The 22,497-nt window shown below is 51.1% G+C and overlaps 1 protein-coding gene across 1 annotated transcript in view; it reads right to left on the bottom strand.

Annotated features, from left to right (window-relative positions):
• Window positions 1-22,497, bottom strand: part of ACVR2B (activin A receptor type 2B) — a 35,165-nt gene that overhangs the window by 8,816 nt on the left and 3,852 nt on the right. The window contains exons 2-10 of the mRNA XM_070360060.1: window positions 5,602-5,809; window positions 5,241-5,350; window positions 4,935-5,086; window positions 4,713-4,856; window positions 4,056-4,199; window positions 3,590-3,738; window positions 1,905-2,019; window positions 1,119-1,257; window positions 883-1,013 (exon numbers count right to left, since the gene is read on the bottom strand). Of these exons, the coding sequence (XP_070216161.1) occupies window positions 883-1,013; window positions 1,119-1,257; window positions 1,905-2,019; window positions 3,590-3,738; window positions 4,056-4,199; window positions 4,713-4,856; window positions 4,935-5,086; window positions 5,241-5,350; window positions 5,602-5,809 (1,292 nt within the window). The remainder of the gene's footprint in view (window positions 1-882; window positions 1,014-1,118; window positions 1,258-1,904; window positions 2,020-3,589; window positions 3,739-4,055; window positions 4,200-4,712; window positions 4,857-4,934; window positions 5,087-5,240; window positions 5,351-5,601; window positions 5,810-22,497) is intronic.

Genomic DNA, 22,497 nt, shown 5'->3' with positions numbered 1-22,497 from the left:
CATCCATACCCAGGAACAATCCGGCCTGCTTGGCACTAGGCCACACTCAGACCCCTCTGGACCTGTTCCACATCAGAGAACTGGACTGGCAACCGCAGCATCTCTGCCCTGAGAAACTGAAAGTCTGAGGCAGAAGGTAAGGCCCCACATCCCTCTCCCTGTGCCTAAATTTTCTCCATTTGCAGTCTTGGGTTTCACAGAGCAAGCAGCATGGCAGCAGAACCTGACCTCCACAGGTCAACCCCTGACCATGTGGGAAGAGGGCTAGCCCCCAATGGTGTCCTTCTGAATTAACCCTAGGGTGCCAGGGGAAAAGGATTCAATGGAGCTCAAGGCAAATATCCAAGAAATGTTAACGGTTTCCACAGCTGGGGTCTTTTGTACATGTCCCCAGATTGGAGGGGCCCAGATGCCACGTAGCTCAGCCCAGGCTCAAAAACTTGATGAGGGCAGGGAAAAGCGATTACTTCATCAGAGCTAAGCCATATTAAACACTTAAGTGATAGGTGTCCTGCCCAGTGAAGTACAGCAACTCCTTAAATCTAATACTACCCTGAGGAGACAAGAGCTCAGAGAATTAAAGCAATTTGCCTGATGTCACCCAGCTACTGATGGACAGATCCAGGACTTCCATCCCATGTGTCAGGTCCCATCACTCTCTGGGGTCAAAACCAGAGCCGCCGCCCCAATTGGAGAGCACTAGCCCGCACAGACACTCCCCAGGTGGAAGGGAGGCACTGCCCCGGCGTGAGGGGGGGCCGGTCCTGCGGCCTGAGCCCTCCCCTCTGGCCCTGCCACACAGGACGCTGGGTGAAGCTCCCCTCCTGGCGTCAGCATCCTGTGCCCACAGCCTCCTCCGCAGCGCCCCCCACCGGCCCTCACCGGGTGTTTCAGCCAGTGATCCTTGATGGCGGGCCGCATCTTTTTGTGCACCACCACCTCCTGCAGCTCCTCCAGTGACGGGTGCTGGCCGATCTCCTCCTCAAAAGGCAGCATGTACTCATCCACAGGTCCTGGAGGAGAGAGTGAGTCCCGAGGCGGGGTTGGGAGGGGGTCACCCGACTGCCCCACTTCTCCCCCACCACACCCAGGACGCTCGGGGCTCCTGCCCTGCTCACCATCGGCAGCTTTGCAGCGGGACACGAGCTCCCACAGCACCAGCCCCATGGCGTACATGTCGATGCGCAGAAAGGCGTCTCTCTGGAAGTTGATGGCTCCCTCGAGCACCTCGGGGGCCATGTACCGCCGCGTGCCCACCTGCGTGAGGACAGGGGAGGGGCTGTGGTCACTAAGCATGTAGAGATGCACTCACAGGACATGGGAGCTACAGCCCGTGTGCACAGCAGGGTCATCGACAATGACAGCTGTCCCCGATGGTCGTGGGGAGGAGGGGGCGGGGAGCCTACAAGGGGCACGATGCAATGACGACTGTGAATATGACTCCAGACAGTAGTAATCTACCACAGAACCGCTGCCTCTTTACTCCATCAACACCACAAGGGGCTCCACAGATAATGTGTATTTTACTGACTGCCACCAAAAATAGAAGGGGGAGAATAGTTCAAAATATTAACAGCAGTTTTTTTACGATGATCTGCTCAGGTTTAACTTTAGGTTACTTTTTCTCCAGGTTTTTGATTTGGATTCTTAATATACACTTATTTATTTATCTTATTTTTATCTTGTTTAATAATTACTGAAAGAGGGAAGGGAAATCTGTTTCTCGCTGACCAGCACAGGAAGCCATGCCACCCTCCAGGCCTCACCTCCCCACTGGTGAAATGAGAGCATAGCCCCTAGGGTTCTCAGACAACTCTGAGCTCACGGGGTGACCCCTGTCCCCTGCCAGCTGACACCAGAAAGGCAATGTCCACCCTTGTCTTCTATCCCCTGAGGCTCGTCACCTGCCCGTGAGTGTCCCCCGGAGGTTTCCCTGGCTCAAACCGAACAGCCAGGCCAAAGTCAGCCAGCACAGCAGTGAGGTCACTCTTCAGCAATACATTCTTGCTCTTAAAGTCCCTGTGGAGACAGTGGACTGAGAGGGAGCCGAACCTGTGGTCCGATCGACCTTGCTCCTGCCTTCCCACCTGGACTCCCAGAGCCCTAAGCCGGGGCCCATCCCACCCTGTGGGGAGCAGGGTCTGCACCAGGTTGGAGTTCCACGAAGCCACACAGGCAGGCAGCTTTAGGACACTCCCCTCCGTCAGTGTGAGAATCCCTAACTGCACTCCGACCAGAGCTGTCACAGCAACGCCAACCCCCGTCTAGTCCCCAGCATCAAAGGCCAGCCCTCACATTCTCAGAGGGTTTGAGGAGGGGCACTGCAGCTGGGGATGTGTTTCCTGGCAAGAATTTACACCGTTTGGGATGTAAGTGAAAAGAGAAGTTTCAATGAATTTGCCTGATTCTGAGCAGGCCCCAGAGCAGAGGTCCCCAACCTCCACGATCTAATGCCTGATGATCTGAGGTGGAGCTAATACAGTAATAATAAAAATAAAGTGCACTGAAATGTAACATGTTTAAATCAACCTGAAACCACCCTCACCCCAGTCCATAGAAAAACTGTCTTCCACAAAACTGGTCCCTGCTGCCAAAAGGTTGGGGACTGCTGCCCCAGAGGTTCGGGCTGCTCTGGAGGTGGTGCAGTGGGCGCTGGGGTTGCGCTCAGCCCTGCCTTTCCCTAGCAGGTCCTCAACTTCCTCATGCCTGTCTCAGCCTTACTCTAAGGACTAAACTGACGGACGAGCCACCCCGGCACACTTACTATGCACTATTGTTAGCCTGGACCCAATGAAGAGTCAGCATTCAACCGTGTTTGACCTACAGAAACGGTAATTTCCTACAGTCAATGCCCTATGTCATTCATGTTATGCCCACTGTGGCCCTGCAGCTTTGAACCCCAGAATCTGAGGCTCCCTCACAGTCAGAGAGGAGCCTCCCTCCCACACTAAACTAGGTCATCTTTTCTGTGCTGCTGTTCCTTCACCTGTAAGAAGGGCTGGGGAAAATAGTACTTATGTCACAGAGCAGTTAGGAGGCTTAAAGGACTTGGCATTTCGGAGTGTCTAGAGTAGTGCCTGCCACTGTGATAATGTAACAAACAGACTGGCTCTCAAAGCACCATCCAAGGACTCCAGAGAATCCCCGAGACTGTTTCAGGGGATCTGCAAGGTCAACATTCCTTTCATAATAATCCGTTATTTGCCTTTCTTAAAGCTCATTCTCCCAGGACTACAGAGTTTTCCAGAGGCTACATACACACGTATACACACGTCGTCACTCTGACAGTTAACAGGATATGTATGCTCTAATACAGCAAGGATCAACGCACAGAACTCCAACCAGGGACAGAATCAGCACTTCCTTCTGTGGCCACTGGAGGGCACCAGAGAACCAGCTTGCAAGACCACAGCCTGAGCAGACAAGGGTGGAAATCAGGGGAAGGGCCAGGGTTGCCCCTGACACACCACAGAGCGGCTAAGCATGTTTATGAAACTGAGAACCACCCCCACCGGGCCCTGCCCTCAACCTCTAACCCTCTCTGTGGCTCCAGGTCAAGAGAAGAGAGGGCAACTGCTAACCCAGGTACCTGTGGGCAATAGATGGCTTGTGGCCCTCGCCCCGGCACCAGGGCACATCCTCGTGTAGGTATGAGAGGCCTCTAGACATCGTCTCTGCCACGTGACACAGTTCGTTCCATGTGATGATGTTCCCCTTGAGGTAATCCGTGAGGGAGCCCTACGGGAGACAGCACAGGCTCTGGGCACGCGGGCAGGACCCAGCCCTGACCCTGAAGGGCAGTACCTGTGGGTCAGATGGCTGAGCTCCCCACCAGAAGGTTGGCACTGACGAGGCCAGGAGGGGCTGGGAAGCGGGTGATATCAGACAGTGATAATCATGAAGTCACTACTCCTGTTTGCAAGAACTGATCCCAGGGAGAGGGGCTCTTCCTGCAGACCCTTGTGTCCACACCCGTGGAGGGGGACCTCGGGGGAAGCCCACGGTGGGTCCATGGTCACCTCCCGCGGGAGCAGGGTCCGCAGGGCAAGGCTCACCTTGTCGTGGAAGGCCGTGATGAGCCACAGCTCTGCCTCCAGGCTGGAGCCTCGCTTCTCAGCGGCAATGAACTGCAGCAGGTTCTCGTGCTTCATGCCAGGCGTGCTGAAGATCTCCCGCTCACTCTGCCACGACTGCTTGTCCTGAAGCAGGGAGGCGCAGCTGAACCCCACCGCAGCCACGCCGCCTGGCAGCTTCCCACCCGCTCCCAACCTCAGCCTGTCAGGGGGCAGGGCAGGACTGAGCCGGGCCAAGGACCACAGGCCAGCGGTGAGCCCTGAGATCACTAAGGCCAGCACCTGATTTACGACAGGGGGCACTGAGGTCCAGAGTGACAGAAATGAGTGGCCCAGGACCACCCAACCAACGAGAAGCAGAGCAGGCCTGGTTCTGCCAAGTGTCCTGGGCAATGGCTCCGTTAGCCTGTGTCCAGGGCCTCTAAGCAGAACCTGATGTCAAAGCAAAACCCTGAAAACCAGGGTGGACTGAAGTTCTGCAAATCAAGGTTTCACAAAGCTCTACCCTAGGCCCGCCACCCGCAATGGGGCCCATTCCTCTCACCCCGCTTACACAGGGTATGGACTGCTCTTGGGCAAGAGGGCTCAGGCCCCAGCCAGATGACCTGGAGACTCCCCCCACCACAGGCAGACACACACCTGGAGTGGGAAGATCTTGACAGCCACGAAGTCGTTCATGAGCTGCGCCTTCCAGACACAACCAAAGCGCCCCCGAGCCTTGATCTCCAGCAGTTGCAGAGGCTTCAGGCCCACCAGAGGGGACGGGGGTGGAGGTCCAGGGTCCTAGGGAGATCCAGGGCTTAACAGGATCTGGCCGTAATAGGATCTACCCCGCCCCACCCCGAGCCACCCCCGTCTCACCTCGTGGATGTCCACGTGGCCGTAGGGGGGCTTGCGATGTCGGTACATCCAGAAGGCGAGCAGGGCGATGAGGGAGAGGCCCCCGACGGGCAACAGCGAGTAGGCCAGCACAGTGAGCAGGGTGGGGGCTGTCGGGGGTGGCTCGTACGTGACTAGGGGACACACGGAGCCCAGCGTCACACAGTGCGCCTACCTGCGCACCTCCAGAGCCAGACCAGAGACCCCTGCAGCCGCTCCCCACCCCACGCAGAAGCCGAGCATCTGGGGGCCAAAGCTGGCCCACATCTGCTCCCCCCACGCCCTCACCTTCTGGGCCGCCCGCCTCGGGCAGGTGGGTGAAGCGCTCGTTGCAGAAGTTGCCTTCGCAGCAGCAGAAGTACACCTGGGGGTTCTCCTCGGTGGCCACGCACTCCTGCCTGGAGGCACAGTTTCCCATCCACAACTCGGCTGAGGAACAGACAGACTCCCAGGGCGGCCCAGCCAAAGCCCTCCCCACAGACAGAGATCCTATGGGGAACCGTGGGGGTCGGGCTCCCCGGAAGCGGGACGCAGATCCAAGGTGGGGACAACCCCTCCAGCATCACTGGGGACCTCAAAACCCGGGAGGGCTGGGACCCGGCGACAGCCCATGTGGACTCCAGACTCCCGGCCTCGGGGGTGCCGGCACCTGTCGTAGCAATTGAAGTCGTCCAGCCAGCAGCCTTTCTTGACGAGCTCGATGGTGCCCGAGCTGTTGCGCCAGGAGGCGTAGCAGTGCAGCCGCTTGTCCCGCTCGCCCTCACAGCGCTCCAGGCCGCTCTGGTTGGTGCGCTCCAGCTCCCAGTTGGCGTTGTAGTAGATGCACTCCCGCGTCTCGGCCTCCCCGCGCCCCGAACCTGTGCCCAGGAGGCAGCTGCTGCTGAACCGCCCCAGGCCCCTGGGCTGGAGGAGGGGCGGGCACAGACTGGCAGCCAGTGCGCAGGGAGGGGATCGGCCAACACCCGGAGCTCCGGGTGCCTCCCTGCAACCCCAGGCATGTCAGAATCACCGTGTGTGCTGGAGTGGGGCGGGAGGGTGATGCTAGACATGCCTATTCCTGGGCCCAGCCCAGACCCTGCCAACTGGAGTGGGGGCAGGATCTGTGTTTTAACCACCCCCTTTGTCCCAGGTGGTTTTCGTGCAAAACTCGGGGACCACTTTGGAGAAACTAGGAGCGCAGCTTCCTGCCCATGTCTCTGTCTTGTCTCAGCAGCTCTGCTAGCGAGAGGTGGGGCTGAGGGAATGGGATGGAAACGCTGTGGCAGGGCCCATGCTGGTGCCAACGATGCCCACACCTCCCCCTCCCCCCGCCCACCTGCAGCAGCATCGGCAGCTGCATACTCTGCAAAGCCCCCAATCCAGAGGGCACACAGGACCCACTGCATCCATGGCAGCAAATCTAGTGGGGGTCCTCTGGTGACCTGTGGGCCGGACCCCCAAGCTGGGCTAAAGACAGGTGCTGGGCACAACCCCACCCTCCTTCCTCCGACTGCAGCACACAACATTGCCAGGCTCTTGAATATGCTCGGCTTCCAGGCTTCACACAAGTTACTACCTCTGGCTGCAAGACGTTCCCCACTTTCTCCTTTAAATGTTGGCTCTTCTCTCTCCCTGGAGGCCAGGCCAATTACTCTCCACTTCCACAGGCCTTTGCACTTCCTCCATCACCTCATTTATCCCCTGTGACTAATTGCCTGTTGCTGTTTAAAGGGTTTTTCCAGACATTCAAAAAGTATAAAAATAATGCAACCAAAGATAATCCCCCCAGAGACAATAACATAATAAACACTCATATAAGAAACAAAACATTACAAATGTGCTTGATGATTGCTTCCTAATCCTGTGGGCTTCCCCCACAGGACTGCAAAGCTGATGCTTTGACAGCAGAAACCTTAACTGTCTTGAGTGCTAGAACCAGGTCCAGACACAGGCTGGAAAGATGGGCAGAGGCACCGAAAGAAGGATGGACCAATAATCAGACAGAAGGACATAGTTCTCTCCTGGCTGGAGCTGGATTGTCAAGGGAGGGGAAAACGAGGGATGGCCTCAGCCTGCAGCCCAAGCCCTAAGGTCCATCTGCGCTCAGACAACAAGCCTCCGCGCCCCGTATAAAGCTGGGAGCCCGCCGAAAGAGAGAAGTCAGCACACAGCAGGAGTGTCCCAAGCTTGGCCCAGCTCTTCTCTCCAGGCTACTGACCAAGCAGGGACCCCTCTGGCCACTACTGTGAGCAGGACCCATGCGGACAGGGCTGGGAACTCCAAATCTCAAGGCTCCAGTTAAGACCCAGGGCTCAGGATGACCGTGGACCCACACCTGACAAGATCCTCCTACACGTGCATGCATGCTAAGTCGCTCAGTCGTGTCTGACTCTTTGTGACCCCATGCACTGCAGCCCGCCAGGCTCCTCTGTCCATGGGATTCTCCAGGCAAGAATACTGGAGTGGGTTGCCGTGCCCTCCTCCAGGGGATCTTCCTGACCCAGGGATGGAACCCATGTCTCCAGCGCCTCCCGCACGGGCAGGCTGTCCCTTACCACTAGCGCCACCCGGCGAACCCCACACACCAACTGAAAAAAAGGGGCCTCGACCCCATTCAGGTCCTGGTTTGGACACCTCCTGGCAAGTGCCCCAACCACCTCGTGCCTGTGTTTCCCCACTCGGGTAAAGGGGATGCTAACGAACCCACTTCCTTGGCTGTCCCAAGAATGACTTGAGTTATTGCATTTTAAGTGAGAAAGATGCCTGGCACCATCACTGTTATATCAGAGTCAGACCCCTCCCCACTGCCAACGCCATTTCGTCACAGCACAAGCCCCCCGCCCCGTCAGGCTGGGGGTGTGCACACCCACACCTGCAAGAGCTTTGTCCCCCAGGGGGACTCGGGGAGACCGGGAGGCTGCATGCCCCCCCACTCCCAGACTCTGCTGCCAGCTGGAGAGGAATCCCCCTCCTCCCTCCTCCCTGGCACTCCTTCTGCACACACTCAGCTATTTATAGCCTCTGGCAACACTCCAACCACAAGGCCGCCTCCGCCTTTTAATAGACACAGGGCTCCTGCCCACGCTCATAGAGCCGGGGCCCCCTACACAGGAGGCTCCCCCAACCCCCGCCCATTCACCCATCCCAGCAGGAGAAGAAGCTGTGCCCGCACTTGCTGCCTCAGAGCCCAGAGGGGCACCTCCCCCGAAGACATGAGGGTAAGGGGTTCATTCTACCCCGAGCACCAGCCGACCTGAGCACTAGCCTCTCAAGGAAACAGGTATACAAGCAGCAGTGTCCCCAAGAGGTGGTCCTTATGTTCCAAGGAGTCTAAACCTCGGTGGGAAGACACCCCTGGTGCTCCCCAAGCCCCCAGTCCAGGCGAGACACGGAAACCCCAATCCTGGACACACAGAACCACACGCAGATTCCACTCAGAACCCACGATCTGAAAGCAGGATGGACCTGAATAGATGGGCTCTGACACGCAAGGTCTGTTTCCCAGGCCAGCTGGCCTTGGATGTACCCAACTTGCACTTGGGGAGACAAGGGGGAAATCTAATGGGGAGACAGAGAGGGCTGGAGACCTGAGGCAGACCTTGGGGGGAGGGGGTGCAGCCGGAGCAGCCACGCCTCCCCTGGGGTCCCCCGAGCTCTGGGTCTAGGGAACATTCAGCTCAGCCAACAGCTCTCAGAGGTACCACAGACCCCAGCAGCCAGCCGGCCACTGCACTCTGCCCTTGGTTCCCGGGGCTCCCTGAACAGCCCCGCCTCCCTGTGGGCGCAGTCCCCCTACACTGTTGAGTGGTGAGAATGGGATGCCAGCCACCACCCACCCACCTCAGGCACCAGGTCACCACCCCCGCTCCCTGCAGGAGCCACCAAGCCAGAGAGGCGGCCAAGTGAGGCAAGCCCAGCTTTCTCCCACATCGTCCAGCCTCCAGGTCTGCGCAGAGAAGAGAGGCAGCCCCCACCCCGCCACACAAGCGCACACAGGGGTCAGGCTCCCTTCCCTGGAGGCTGTGCTCTGGGCTCCCCTCACCCTGCCCCGAGGAGGGACCTGCCCTTAGCCGAGCACCCGCTGTCACCACAGGCTCCTCCAGAGCAGCCAAGGAGGGTCCTGAAGGTGGGGGCGCCCAGCGGCAATACCCGGATCTGAGTTTGTGACTCCGCCTCCCCCGGTCCACACAGGATGCTCTTCACCATCTTCCCCACGACCAGAGTAGGATGGCTGGTGTGTGCGGGATAAAGGGAACCTAAATGGAGGTGAGGAGGAGGGCTGGAGCACACACACACGTGTGCACGCACTGTGCAATGACACACACATACAAGAGGCAGGAAAGAATCCCAAACTGGACTACACCCATCTCTGAACTTCTCCCACACAAGAGAATAACTCTACCCAAGATGTTTATTAAGTGTCAAAACCAGGTTTTGAGCCCAAGGCTGCCTTGCTGTGGAGTACACACGCTCTTCACCTGCTCTTGACACCGCTACTCTCGGTGTTAGCAAACAGCTCACTGTACAGTCAGACCACCACCTCAGGGCCCACCCTCCTGTTGGACCTCGAGGGTCCCTGACAATGCTTGCTGCCGTGAGCCCTGCCGCCATGGGCCCTCCTGGGGTCCCCTGTGTGTTTTCTCATGAGCGGGTGCTCCTCTAGGGGATACACCACGGGTTAGAGGTCAGAGAAGGGGGACACAGGGATGAGCATCTCCAACTCACAGGTCACGGTCACACTGTTCTCCCACGTGGATGTACTCTGTACGTGCCCAAGAGACTCCAGACCCACTGAGCCACCCCGAGCCCTGCGACGTGCTAACCGGAGCAGGGTGAAATCGGACGTCACGGTTCTGATCCCCATTTCCTAATCGCTTGTGAAAGTGGTCATGCGTGTGTGAGTCAGCTCCTTCTGAAAACTGCCTCTTCACATCCTTTCCCGTTTTTCCACTGGGCTGCTTCTCCTTTGGGTTATAGAAATTTTTTATATGTTCCAATAAAACTTTTCTTACTACAAAATAACCCCTTTCATTTGTTTGTTTGCTCCTTGCCAGAAACCCTACTTTAATGTGACGCTAACACAGTTTTATGACATTTCTTGTAGTTAGTATTTTCCCAATTTATCTTTATCCAACTCGTACTTCAAATCTTTCTGTATCTCTTTTTATCCCAACTCAATCTAATATTGTCTTTGATCTAACATTGAATCCCGGGTCCAGGAAGATTCCACATGCTGCAGAGCACTAAGCCTGCGCAGCAGAACTACTGAAGCTACATGCTCTAGAGCCCGAGCTTCATGACAAGAGAAGCCACTGCAAGGAGAAGTGCGCACACTGCAACCAGAGAGCAGACCCCGCCCGCCACAACTAGAGAAAGCCTGTGCACAGCAACGAGGACCCGGCACAGCCAAAACCCCCGACTCTAGTCCCATTACAAGTACCGCTATGAAAACTGGAGCTATCAAGGGAACATTTCATGCAAGGACGGGCACACTTAAAGGACAGAAATGGTAAGGATCTAACAGAAGCAGAAGAGATTAAGCAGAGGTGGCAAGAATACACAGAAGAATGATACAAAAAAAGGTCTTAATGACACAGATAACCACGGTGGTGTGATCACTCACCTACAGCCAGACATCTTTGAGGATGGGCCTTGGGAAATGTTAGTACAAACAAAGCTACTGGAGGTGATGAAATTCTAGCTGAGCTATTTCAAATCCTAAAAGAAGATGCTGTTAAAGTGCTGCACTCACTATGTCAGCAAAATTGGAAACCTCAGCAGTGGCCACAGGACACTCCAATCCCAAAGGACAGTGCCAAAGAATGTTCAAGCTACCACATAACTGGGCTCATTTCACATGCTAGCAAGTTCCTGCTCAAAATCCTTCAAACTAGGCTTCATCAGTACTTCACCTGAGAACTTCCAGATATGCAAGCTGAGTTTAGAAAAGGCAGAACAACTAGAAATCAAACTGTCAATATCTGTTGGATCATACAGAAAGCAAAGGAATTCCAGAAAAACATCTGTTTCATTGACTATGCTAAAGTCTGGATCACAACAAACTGTGGAAAATTCTTAAAGAGATGAGAATATCAGACCACCTTACCTGTCTCATGAGAAACCTATATGCAGATCAAGAAGCAACAGTTAGAACCAGACATGGAACAACAGACTGGTTCAAAAACTGGGAAAGGAGTACAACACCTGTATATTGTCACAGCAAAAACAAGACCAGGAGCTGACTGTGGCTCAGACCATGAACTCCTTATTGCCAAATTCAGACTTAAATTGAAGAAAGTAGGGAAAACCACTAGATCATTCAGGTATGACCTAAATCAAATCCCTTATGATTATACAGTGGAAGTGAGAAATAGATTTAAGGGCCTAAATCTGATAGATAGAGTGCCTGATGAACTATGGAATGAGGTTCGTGACATTGTACAGGAGACAGGGATCAAGACCATTCCCATAGAAAAGAAATGCAAAAAAGCAAAATGGCTGTCTGGGGAGGCCTTACAAATAGCTGTGAAAAGAAGAGAAGCAAAAAACAAAGGACAAAAGGAAAGATATAAACATCTGAATGCAGAGTTCCAAAGAATAGCAAGAAGAGATAAGAAAGCCTTCTTCAGTGATCAATGCAGAGAAATACAGGAAAACAACAGAATGGGAAAGACTAGGGATCTCTTCAAGAAAATCAGAGATAACAAAGGAACATTTCATGCAAAGATGAGCTCAATAAAGGACAGAAATTGGTATGGACCTAACAGAAGCAGAAGATATTAAGAAAAGATGACAAGAATACACAGAACTGTACAAAAAAGATCTTCACGACCCAGATAATTACGATGGAGTGATCACTCACCTAGAGCCAGACATCCTGGAATGTGAAGTCAAATGGGCCTTAGAAAGCATCACTACAAACAAAGCTAGTGGAGGTGATGGAATTTCAGTTGAGCTATTCCAAATCCTGAAAGATGATGCTGTGAAAGTGCTGCACTCAATATGCCAGCAAATTTGGAAAACTCAGCAGTGGCCACGGGACTGGAAAAGGTCAGTTTTCATTCCAATCCCAAAGAAAGGCAATGCCAAAGAATGCTCAAACTACCGCACAATTGCACTCATCTCACACGCTAGTAAAGTAATGCTCAAAATTCTCCAAGCCAGGCTTCAGCAATATGTGAACTGTGAACTTCCTGATGTTCAAGCTGGTTTTAGAAAAGGCAGAGGAACCAGAGATCAAATTGCCAACATCCGCTGGATCATAGAAAAAGCAAGAGAGTTCCAGAAAAACATCTATTTCTGCTTTACTGACTATGCCAAAGCCTTTGACTGCGTGGATCACAATAAACTGTGGAAAATTCTTCACGAGATGGGAATACCAGACCACCTGATCTGCCTCTTGAGAAATTTGTATGCAGGTCAGGAAGCAACAGTTAGAACTGGACATGGAACAACAGACTGGTTCCAAATAGGAAAAGGAGTTCGTCAAGGCTGTATATTGTCACCCTGTTTATTTAACTTACATGCAGAGTGCATCATGAGAAACCCTGGACTGGAAGAAACACAAACTGGAATCAAGATTGCCGGGAGAAATATCAATAACCTCAGATATGCAGATGACACCACCCTTATGAAGAGGAACTAAAAAGCCTCTTGATGAAAGTGAAAGTGGAGAGTGAAAAAGTTGGCTTAAAGCTCAACATTCAGAAAACGAAGATCATGGCATCTGGTCCCACCACTTCATGGGAAATAGATGGGGAAACAGTGGAAACAGTGTCAGACTTTATTTTTCTGGGCTCCAAAATCACTGCAGATGGTGACTGCAGCCATGAAATTAAAAGACGCTTACTCCTTGGAAGGAAAGTTATGACCAACCTAGATAGCATGTTCAAAAGCAGAGACATTACTTTGCCAACAAAGGTTCGTCTAGTCAAGGCTATGGTTTTTCCTGTGGTCATGTATAGATGTGAGAGTTGGACCACATGTGAAGAAGGCTGAGCGCCGAAGAATTGATGCTTTTGAACTGTGGTGTTGGAGAAGACTCTTGAGAGTCCCTTGGACTGCAAGGAGATCCAACCAGTCCATTCTAAAGGAGATCAGCCCTGGGATTTCTTTGGAAGGAATGATGCTAAAGCTGAAACTCTAGTACTTTGGCCACCTCATGCGAAGAGTTGACTCATTGGAAAAGACTCTGATGCTGGGAGGGATTGGGGGCAGGAGGAGAAGGGGACAACAGAGAATGAGATAGCTGGATGGCATCACTGACTTGATGGACATGAGTCTGAGTGAACTCTGGGAGTTGGTGATGGACAGGGAGGCCTGGCGTGCTGTGATTCATGGGGTCACAAAGAGTCGGACATGACTGAGCGACTGATCTGATCTGATCTGCTTATTTAACTTATATGCAGAGTACATCATGAGAAACGCTGGGCTGGAAGAAGCACAAGCTGGAATCAAGATTGCCGGGAGAAACATCAATAACGTCAGCTATGCAGATGATACCACTTTAACAGCAGAAAGTGAAGAGGAACTAAGGAGCCTCTTGATGAAGGTGAAATGGGAGTGGAAAAGCTGGCTTAAAACTCAACATTCAAAAAACGAAGATCATAGATGCCGTTTCCATCACTTCACGGCAAATAGGAGAAAAAGTGGAATCGGTGACAGATGTTATTTTCTTGGGCTCCAAAATCACTGTAGACAGAGACTGCAGCCATAAAATTAAAAGACGCTTGCTCTTTGGAAGGAAAGTTATGACAAACCTAGACAATGTATTAAAAAGCAGACACATCACTTTGCCAACAAAGGTCTATACAGTCCAAACTATGGTTTCTCCCGCAGTCATGTACAGATGTGAGAGCAGGACGATATTGAAGGCTAATTGCCAAAGAACTGATGCTTTTGAATTGTGGTGCTGGAGAAGTCCCTTGGATTGCAAGATCAAACCAGCCAATCCTAAAGGAAATCAACCCTGAATATCCATTGGAAAGACTGATGCTAAAGCTGAGGCTCCAATACTTTGGCCACCTGATGTGAAGAACTGCCTTGCTAGAAAAGACCCTGATTCTGGGAAAGATTAAGGGCAGAAGGAGAAGGGAGCAACAAAGGATTTGATAGCTGGATGGCACTACCAACTCAATGGACATGAGTCTGGGCAAATTCCGAGAGACAGTGAAGGACAGGGAAGCCTAGCGTGCTGCAGTCCATGGGGCTGCAGAGTTGGACACGACTTGGCGACTGAACAACAGCATTTAAATTTGTTTTTTCTCTACCGTTAAGACCTTTACATTATCATTGTAGATCCCATTTCAGGGACTTCCCTGGTGGTCCAGTGGCCAAGACTCCTTGCTCCCAATGCAGGGGGCCTAGGTCTGATCCCTGGGCAGGGAATTAGACCCTACATGCCGCAAGTAACACCTGGCCCAGCCAAATGTATGCCTGTTTTAAATTCCATTATTTCAGCCACTTCTGGTCTGGAAGTAATGCACCCTATTTCCATTCCATTGTAAGCTAAGCTTTAACATGTACATTTATGCTAAAAGCCGAACGTTAATCAACATCTCTCCTATCCCTTATTGGAACTTCACTGTTCTAATTACCTCCATCCAACCTACATTAAATTAACATATTTGTGTTCCACGTGTAACCGATTGTTCATCTTCTTATCTGCCTCCCGAAGCAGATATATTTGGGTTTTACACAGTCGGCATCTTCTTCTCAGCTCATACATCCATCAGTTGGTCTGCGCACCCATTCATTCTGGAACTCCACTCTTCCTTCCAAGACCGCTGTCCTTTCCACGGAACACCTTCCTTCAGTACAGATCTTTGGATAAAGAAGCCTTCTCTCTCTGAAAATTTGTCATTTTGTTCTTTTTCCTAACTGACTCTGTTCTTGTTCCTAACTGACAGTTTAGAAGAACATAACCTTTTAGGTTGAGTTATTTTCTCTCAGCATCTTGAAGGTATTATTCCACTGTCTTCTGGCTTTCACTGTTACTGCAGAAAAGTCTATGATTAGTTTACCTTTGTAGATATTCTGCCTCTTCCCTCTGGTTGCTTTCTTAGATCTGCTTCTTGCAATTTCACTAATGAGCTGTATGTTTAAACTTATTTGTACTGCTCAGAGGCATGGGCTTATGCAGTTATGTGCTAAGTCGCTTCAGCTGTGTCCCCATGGACAGTAGCCTGCCAGGCTCCTCTGTCTATGGGATTCTCCAGGCAAGAATACTGGAGTGGGTTGCCATACTGCTCAGAAGAATATGCTTTTAATCTGATGATTCACATCTTTCACTGACTCTGAAAAATTCTTTGTTGTTGCTCAGCCACTAAGTTGTGTCCGACTCTGTGACCCCATGAACTGCAGCACACAGCGCTTCCCTGTCCTTCACATGGCCCAGAGTTTGCTCACATGCACGTCCATCGAGTTGGTGATGCCATCCAACCAGCTCATCCCCTGTTGCCCCCTTTTCCTCCTCCCCTCAATCATTCCCAGCATCAGGGTCTTTTCCAACAAGCTGGGTCTTCCTATCAGGTGGCCAAAGTATTGGAGCTTCAATATCAGTCCTTCCAGTGAATATTTAGGGTTGATCTCCTTTAGGATGGACTGGTTTGATCTCCTTGCTATCCAAGGGACTCTCAAGAATCTCCTCCAACACCACAGTTTGAAAGCATCAATTCTCCGGCGCTCAGCCTTCTTTATGGTCCAACTATCACATCCGTACGTGAGTACTGGAAAAACCACAGCTTAGACTATACAGACCTTTGCCGGCAAAGTGATGTCTCTGCTTTTTAATATGCTGTCAAGGTGTGTCATGGCTTTTCTTCCAAGAAACAAGAGTCTTTTAATTTTGTGGCTGCAATCCCCATCTGTAGTGATTTTGGAGCCCAAGAAAATAAAATCTGTCACTGTTTCCACTTTTCCCACATCTATTTCTATCTCCCTGTTCCATGTTCTGACATTCCTATTACAAGCATCAGACCATCAGATCAGTCTCTTAACTCTGCTTTCATATTTTTCAAATCTGTGTCTGCTGCTGCTGCTGCTAAGTCACTTCAGTCGTGTCCGACTCTGTGCGACCCCAGAGACGGCAGCCCACCAGGCTCCCCCGTCCCTGGGATTCTCCAGGCAAGAACACTGGAGTGGGTTGCCATTTCCTTCTCCAATGCATGAAAGTGAAAAGTTAAAGTGAAGTCGCTCAGTTGTGTCTGACTCTTAGCGAACCCATGGACTGCAGCCCACCAGGCTCCTCTGTCCATGGGATTTTCCAGGCAAGAGTACTGGGGTGGGGTGCCATCGCCTTCTCCGAATCTGTGTCTAAACACCATTATAGATAATTCCACAGATCTAACTTCCAACTAATTAATTCTCTTTTTAGCTGGGTCTAATTTGCTATTTAGTTCTAATTAATTTATAAATTCAATTAATCTATTATTTTATTTTGACAAGTTCTACTTAACAAAAAACCTTCTTGGTCAATTTTGATACTTCCATTTCTTGTCATACTTCCAAATCTCTAGTTTATATAAATTCCATAATTTAACTTCCTAAACATCTATTTATCCCACTTGTTACTTTTGATGATTTTACTCATGGAATCTTGTTTCCCTGTGTGTTTTGGAATTTTGGATTCTGTTTTTGGATACAGAACTTATGTTCAGTGGCGGCCTTTTCTGTGGGAATAAAAAGTGAAGCCAAGTTTGAAGGGGCAAACTTCCAGAAATAATTTATATTTTGCTTCTGCCAAATTCTGCCAAATTCTCTAGGACATTACCAATCTGGAATCACTGTAATTATTCAACGTCAGGTTCCCAGGAAACACAGATGGTATAAACTTCAACTCCAAGCTCATGGAAGCACACAGATCTGTTACAAATTCTCAAAGGAAACTACCCACCTCCCCAGCAATCAACAATTCATCTATTCCCTTTATCAGCAAAAGAATGCTCCCTCTTGTCCATACTTTCACTGAATGAATAACCCTGCAGAATCTTATCATGTGAGAGCCTCAGTCTCAGTTCCACATCTTATCTCCTGCGCCTCACACCCTGCTACCACCCACATCTTGAAATTATGGAAAGAGGCAAAGTCCCTCAGGAAAAAGCAGCTTTAGCCAGTGAAAGGGCACAGCTCTAGTTTCCAGCCCACTCTTGCTTCTCCCTCTTTTATACATGCAAGTATGCATATACATTTAAAAAGGATATTCGCTATACTTTATCCAGCATTTCCATGTGTCTTGTATAACGAGGTTTTTTGGCTCTTCTGTTCACTATTATTGCCAGAAATGCAAGTTCGGAGCAGTTTTCAAGGCTGACAAGAGGAGCTCTATCAGCCTGCATGCTAAGTCACTTCAGTCGTATCCAACTCTTTGAGACCCTCTGGACTACAGCCTGCCAGGCTCCTCTGTCCACAAAATTCTCCACAAAATGGAGTGTGCTGCCATGCCCTCCTCCACGGGATCTTCCCCACCCAGAGATGGAACCCGAATCTCCTGCATTTCCTGCACTGACAGGTAGGTTCTTTACGACTAGTGCCAGCAGAACAAGAAATCAAGCGAGGTCACCTCGAGTCACATTCAACTTCGACTTTGTAAATGATTCCGTAACACCACCCACAGAACAAGGTTGGGCCAGTGAGGGGGCGGAGGATTTCCCTGGTGGCTCAGTGGTAAAGAATCCGCCTGCCAATGCAGGAGACAAGGGTTCAGTCCCTGATTAGGGAACATCTCACATGCCACGGAGCAATTAAGCTGCACCACAACTGCTCAGCCTGCGCTCCGGAGCCTGGAAGCCAACTACTGTAGCCCGTGCGCCCCAGAGCCCTGCGCCAAAGAGAAGCCACTGCAGCCAGAGAGGAGCCCTGCACTCCGCAACCAGAGAACCCCGAGCAGCAACGGAGACTCAGCACAGCCAAAACTAAAACATACAATTAAAAAAAAAACACACACACACAAGGGTGCAGGACCATTCTCCACAACACCTGCTTTTCTCCAGAGCCCATCATTCCTGAAGGACACTGGCAAGAGAGCTTGTAGATAAAAGGTCAAGGATTTTACACAAATGTTATTTTTGCTCCCTCCTGTAATCCCACTAAAACCACAGCAAAGAAAAGGTTTTTAAGGCATAAACCCATAAAGACAAAAGGAACAGCAAAGAACCACAGAAGTAAAGTTCTGAAGCCGGAAAGCAAATACGCGAGTGGCCAATGGCCACACGGACTCCTCAACTAGCTGCACAGAAAGCTGAGAAGCAACATGATTTCTACCACCTAACATCTTCATCCCACTTTAGAGTTTGTCTTCTTCTGGCTCCGCCTCCACTCTATATCTTTGGAGTCCCAAACCAAAAAGAAGGGCTCACTATACTCACCCTCTATTTAAAATTCCAATTCCTGTCTTCCTCGCCCCGCAAGGGTGTCAAGTGCAAGGCTCAGCCTCTCAGTTGCCCACGTGGAACTGAAAACAGACTCAGATGTAAAAGTCACCACCCAGGGCCTCTGCAGTCACACAGATCCTGGCCTGGTAGGTATTCCCTATCTTCTTAGCTGTACAATGCTTTCAACCGGAGGTATTTTCTCTGTTCGTCCATCTTTTCCAGGTGCCTTCAGAAAGAGGATTGATACTGATCATCAAAAGAGGGAACCTCCGTATCTACTTTGACCCAGATTTTAAATATATTTTCAGGACTATATATAATAGCTCAAGAGGACACCTCCATACATACACGGCAACTGAGATCACCAGTGCAGATAAGACTGCCCATCTGCTACTGCTAATCTGCTAAGTCGCTTCAGTCGTGTCCGACTCTGTGTGACCCCATAGACGGCAACCCATCAGGCTCCACCGTCCCTAGGATTCTCCAGGCAAGAACACTGGAGTGGGTTGCCATTTCCTTCTTCAATGCATGAAAGTGAAAAGTGGAAGTGAAGTCGCTCAGTCGTGTCCGACTCTTAGCGACCCCATGGACTGCAGCCTACCAGGCTCCTCTGCCCATGGGATTTTCCAGGCAAGAGTACTGGAGTGGGGTGCCACTGCCTTCTCCAAAGACTGCCCATAGAAAGTGTTAATCAAGAACACTGACCCCAAAGCAGGGTCCTGAAGAAAGTTAACTTCCCTTCCAAAGGGTAAGTCAAAGGCAAAACAATCCCCTTTCAACCAACTTCATTATTTTAGACTCTTGTGAACTGAACTGCATCTCCTTGCCCTCAAATTCGTAACCGGCAATATGACTGTACTAGGAAATAAGGTCTCTGAAGAGGTAATTAAGGTCAGTCAAGGCCACATGGGTGGGGCTCTAATAGGAATTCTGTCCTTATAAGAGGAAGAGACACACCCAGAGAGAAGGCTGTGTGAGGACAAGCAAGAAGGTAGCTCTCTGCATGCCAAGGAGCAAGAGCTCACCAGGAACCAATCCTGACAAAATCTTGGTCTTTGATTTCAAGCCTCCAGAGCTGTGAAAATTAATTTCTGTTACTGAAGCCCCCGAGTCAGTGGTATTCTGCAGCCTAAGCAGATTCCTACCCAGACAGCGCCCATCACCTGTGCAATGTGGGAAAGCTGGCTGGGACGTCACTCACGCTAGAAACAGTACCCACTGACACCCAGCTCCACAAACAGGGCCTGACAAGCGGGCTCACACAAGGAATCCCAGGAAAACAGCAGTGAAAGAACAGAGTGCATGGTGGGGAAGGAACTCGGACAGCAGGGGCTTTGGAGAACAAGCCATCTCAACCTGCCCTCTTTCATTCTTCAGCCAGTCAGGGCAGAAGAGGGTGCAGGGGAACAAGCCACACGCCCATCCAGGAACTGAAGCTCACGCAGCCCCTTCTGCTGTGAAAAGCCTCTCCCCAGACTCCAGGCCCATTCTTCTACAAGTTTCTCCCATCCTCCCTACCTCCATTGTCGCCACACGTGAGACGGGATCCGGCCACGCCCAGAACTTGCCGAACGCACTGGCTGCACCAGCAGAGCCTGCCCCCCACAACCTTCTGCAAGAGCCTCAGCCCCTCTGGGCATGGAGGCAGCGTGGAGCCTGACTGGTGAGCACACACAGACGCACACGTGCACGTCCACCCTGAACCCGGACGCATCCTGGTCGGTCCACGGCCACCTCCATCTGTTGGCACAGTGACTCAGACGTGGGAAGCAGCCTCTCTGGAGCTCCTCAGACACCAGGTCACTGGAAGTGGACATCCTTCCTGTCTGGGCACCCTTCGTGAGGTGGGCGATTTCCAAGCTCTGTAACCTACCATTACACAGGGACACAAACACACATATACACAACCACAACACAGCATAACCGTGTGTAATCGTTTCTCGATATCTATATTAAAATTCAAAACATACATGCCCTGTGACTCCGAACTCTCTTCTTGTCATCTATCCTTAGCAAGCAATCTGCATAAACTGTGAGCAATCAGAAAGTCCATCAACAGGAGACCAGACAAAACGCAGCCTATCTCTGAACTCTGAAATTTCACACTATTAGAAAGACTGAGGTGGATGCATAAACACTGAAAAAGACTGCCAGAGCAAGTCTCTGAGCTTAAAAAGCCATGACAGGGACTTCCCTGGTGGTCCAGTGGTTAAGACTCCACGCTGCCACTGCAGGGGACACAGATTCAATCCCTGGCCAGGGGAACTGAGATCCTGCATGCCATGCAGTGGGGGAAAAAAACACACACACACCACGAAAACCACATGTGACAATGTGGATGCAAGTTACGAAACATGGTGAGCAAAAGATGGGGACACAAACCGTTCACCCTGCAAGATTACATCCTTTTAAAGCACAATGGCAGCTTCCCTTGTGGCTCAGCTGATAAGAATCCGCTTGCAATGCAAGAGACCTGGATTCGATCCCTGGGTTGGAAAGATCCCCCAGAGAAGGGAAAGGCTACCCACTCCAGTATTCTGGCCTGGAGAATTTCATGGACTGTATAGTCCATGGGGTGGCAAAGAGTCGGACACGACTGATTTTCACTTCACTACACTTCAAAGCACAATGACAGGCTAAACTAACATATGCTATTAAAAAAGGGCAGTGGTTACCCTCCAGGGTTTAGGGGTCAAGACTGGAATGGAGAAAAAGAGGGCTCAGTGGGGAGGGGGCGAGCACCTTCATCTGGATGCTGATGACATCAGCATATTCAGTTTGTGAAAATTCCTCAAGCTGTCACTTAGAGTAATTACACTATCATATACGTAATTTACACTTCAGTTAAATGATTGAAAAAGGGTAATACCATTTTAGGTTAAAAAGAAAAAAAACAGCTTTCTGTCTTTCTCTATGTCTAATACTTCTATAGATACACAGGTTAAACTCCACCAACTGTGAGAAGGCTCATTTCTGGAGGAGGATTCAGAAGGCAGACAGAGCTGGCAAAAGAGACCATGGGTTCGGTTCCCCTGTAATATCTAAATTTCTGCAACTAAATCCATGTGTTACTTATAAAACTAAAAATTAACAAAAATTTTAAATGGGACAAGAAGTTACGGCCAAAGTGACTATTACTATCAACTACACCCCAGATGGCCCACCAGGAGACCCCAGGATGAGCGCAGGTTTGGAAGGGGCTTTTCAGGGAAGGGAGACAGGACTGTCTCCCGACGGAGTCCTGCAGGACTCACTCTCAGGTCGGGGTGGGGGCTTCACAGGAGGCACCAGCCAGGTGGGAAGGGAAACCAGAATTCACCTGACTCCTCTGCCCCTCTATTTTCTAAGCTCCAGAACAGATGAACCCTGATTCCCTTCTGCCCTCAGGGCACCAAGGGCTCTCCTCTAACCCCTACTTTCTACTGGTAAAGAATCTGTCTGCCAAGGCAGGAGACATAAGAGACGTGAGTTCAATCCCTGGGTCAGGAAGACCCCCTGGAAGAGGGCCCGGCAACCCACTCAATATTCCTGCCTGGAGACTTCCATGCACAGAAGAGCCTGGCAGATTACAGTCCGTAGGGTCAGAGAGAGTCAGATGTGACTGCAGCAACTAAGCCGGCAGGCTCGCACTCACTCCCACCCAAGCTAGCGGTTCCAAGGGGGGCTCTGGTCTGCCTGGCCTGTGAGGCCCCAAAGGGAATGTCAAACTTGGACAGGAGGGTAATTCTCAAACAGAATACAGTAATGGTTTCTCAAGCCAGGGTTGCCAGTCCAAGACTCTGAGAACTCACGCATGCTTTCCGAGTCAATGAGGGGAAAGGGGGAAGGAGAGTTGTCAGTGATACTGGACGCTAAAAGGCATTGTCCTCATACCTGCAAACACTGTGCTCCACTACACAGGCCAGGGGGAGAAAACATCCTGGCATCAACACTCAAGAGCAGCAGCTTCCAGGTCAGCCTCCCGTTTTCATTGGTGCTTGTCTAGGAGGCAAGCAGAGGCCCCTCCCTCTCCTCGGATGGACAGACAACAGCTGGTCTGGTCACATCTTCCCCGAAACGCTGGGCCACCAGCCCCAGGAAGCAGCCTCCTCCATCCTCCAGCCAAGTGCTTGGGTTTCCAAGCAGCCTTCCTTTTCCTTCCCCAGAACTAATTTTAGCCTCCTTGGTTGTCAGAGTGGAACTGAAATAGTCGGCAG

Source organism: Bos mutus, chromosome 22, assembly GCF_027580195.1.
Source record: "Bos mutus isolate GX-2022 chromosome 22, NWIPB_WYAK_1.1, whole genome shotgun sequence".
NCBI classification, from domain to species: Eukaryota; Metazoa; Chordata; class Mammalia; order Artiodactyla; family Bovidae; genus Bos; species Bos mutus.
The sequence above is the reverse complement of the archived record's forward strand: the minus strand, read 5'-3'. Positions and strand labels throughout refer to the sequence as shown.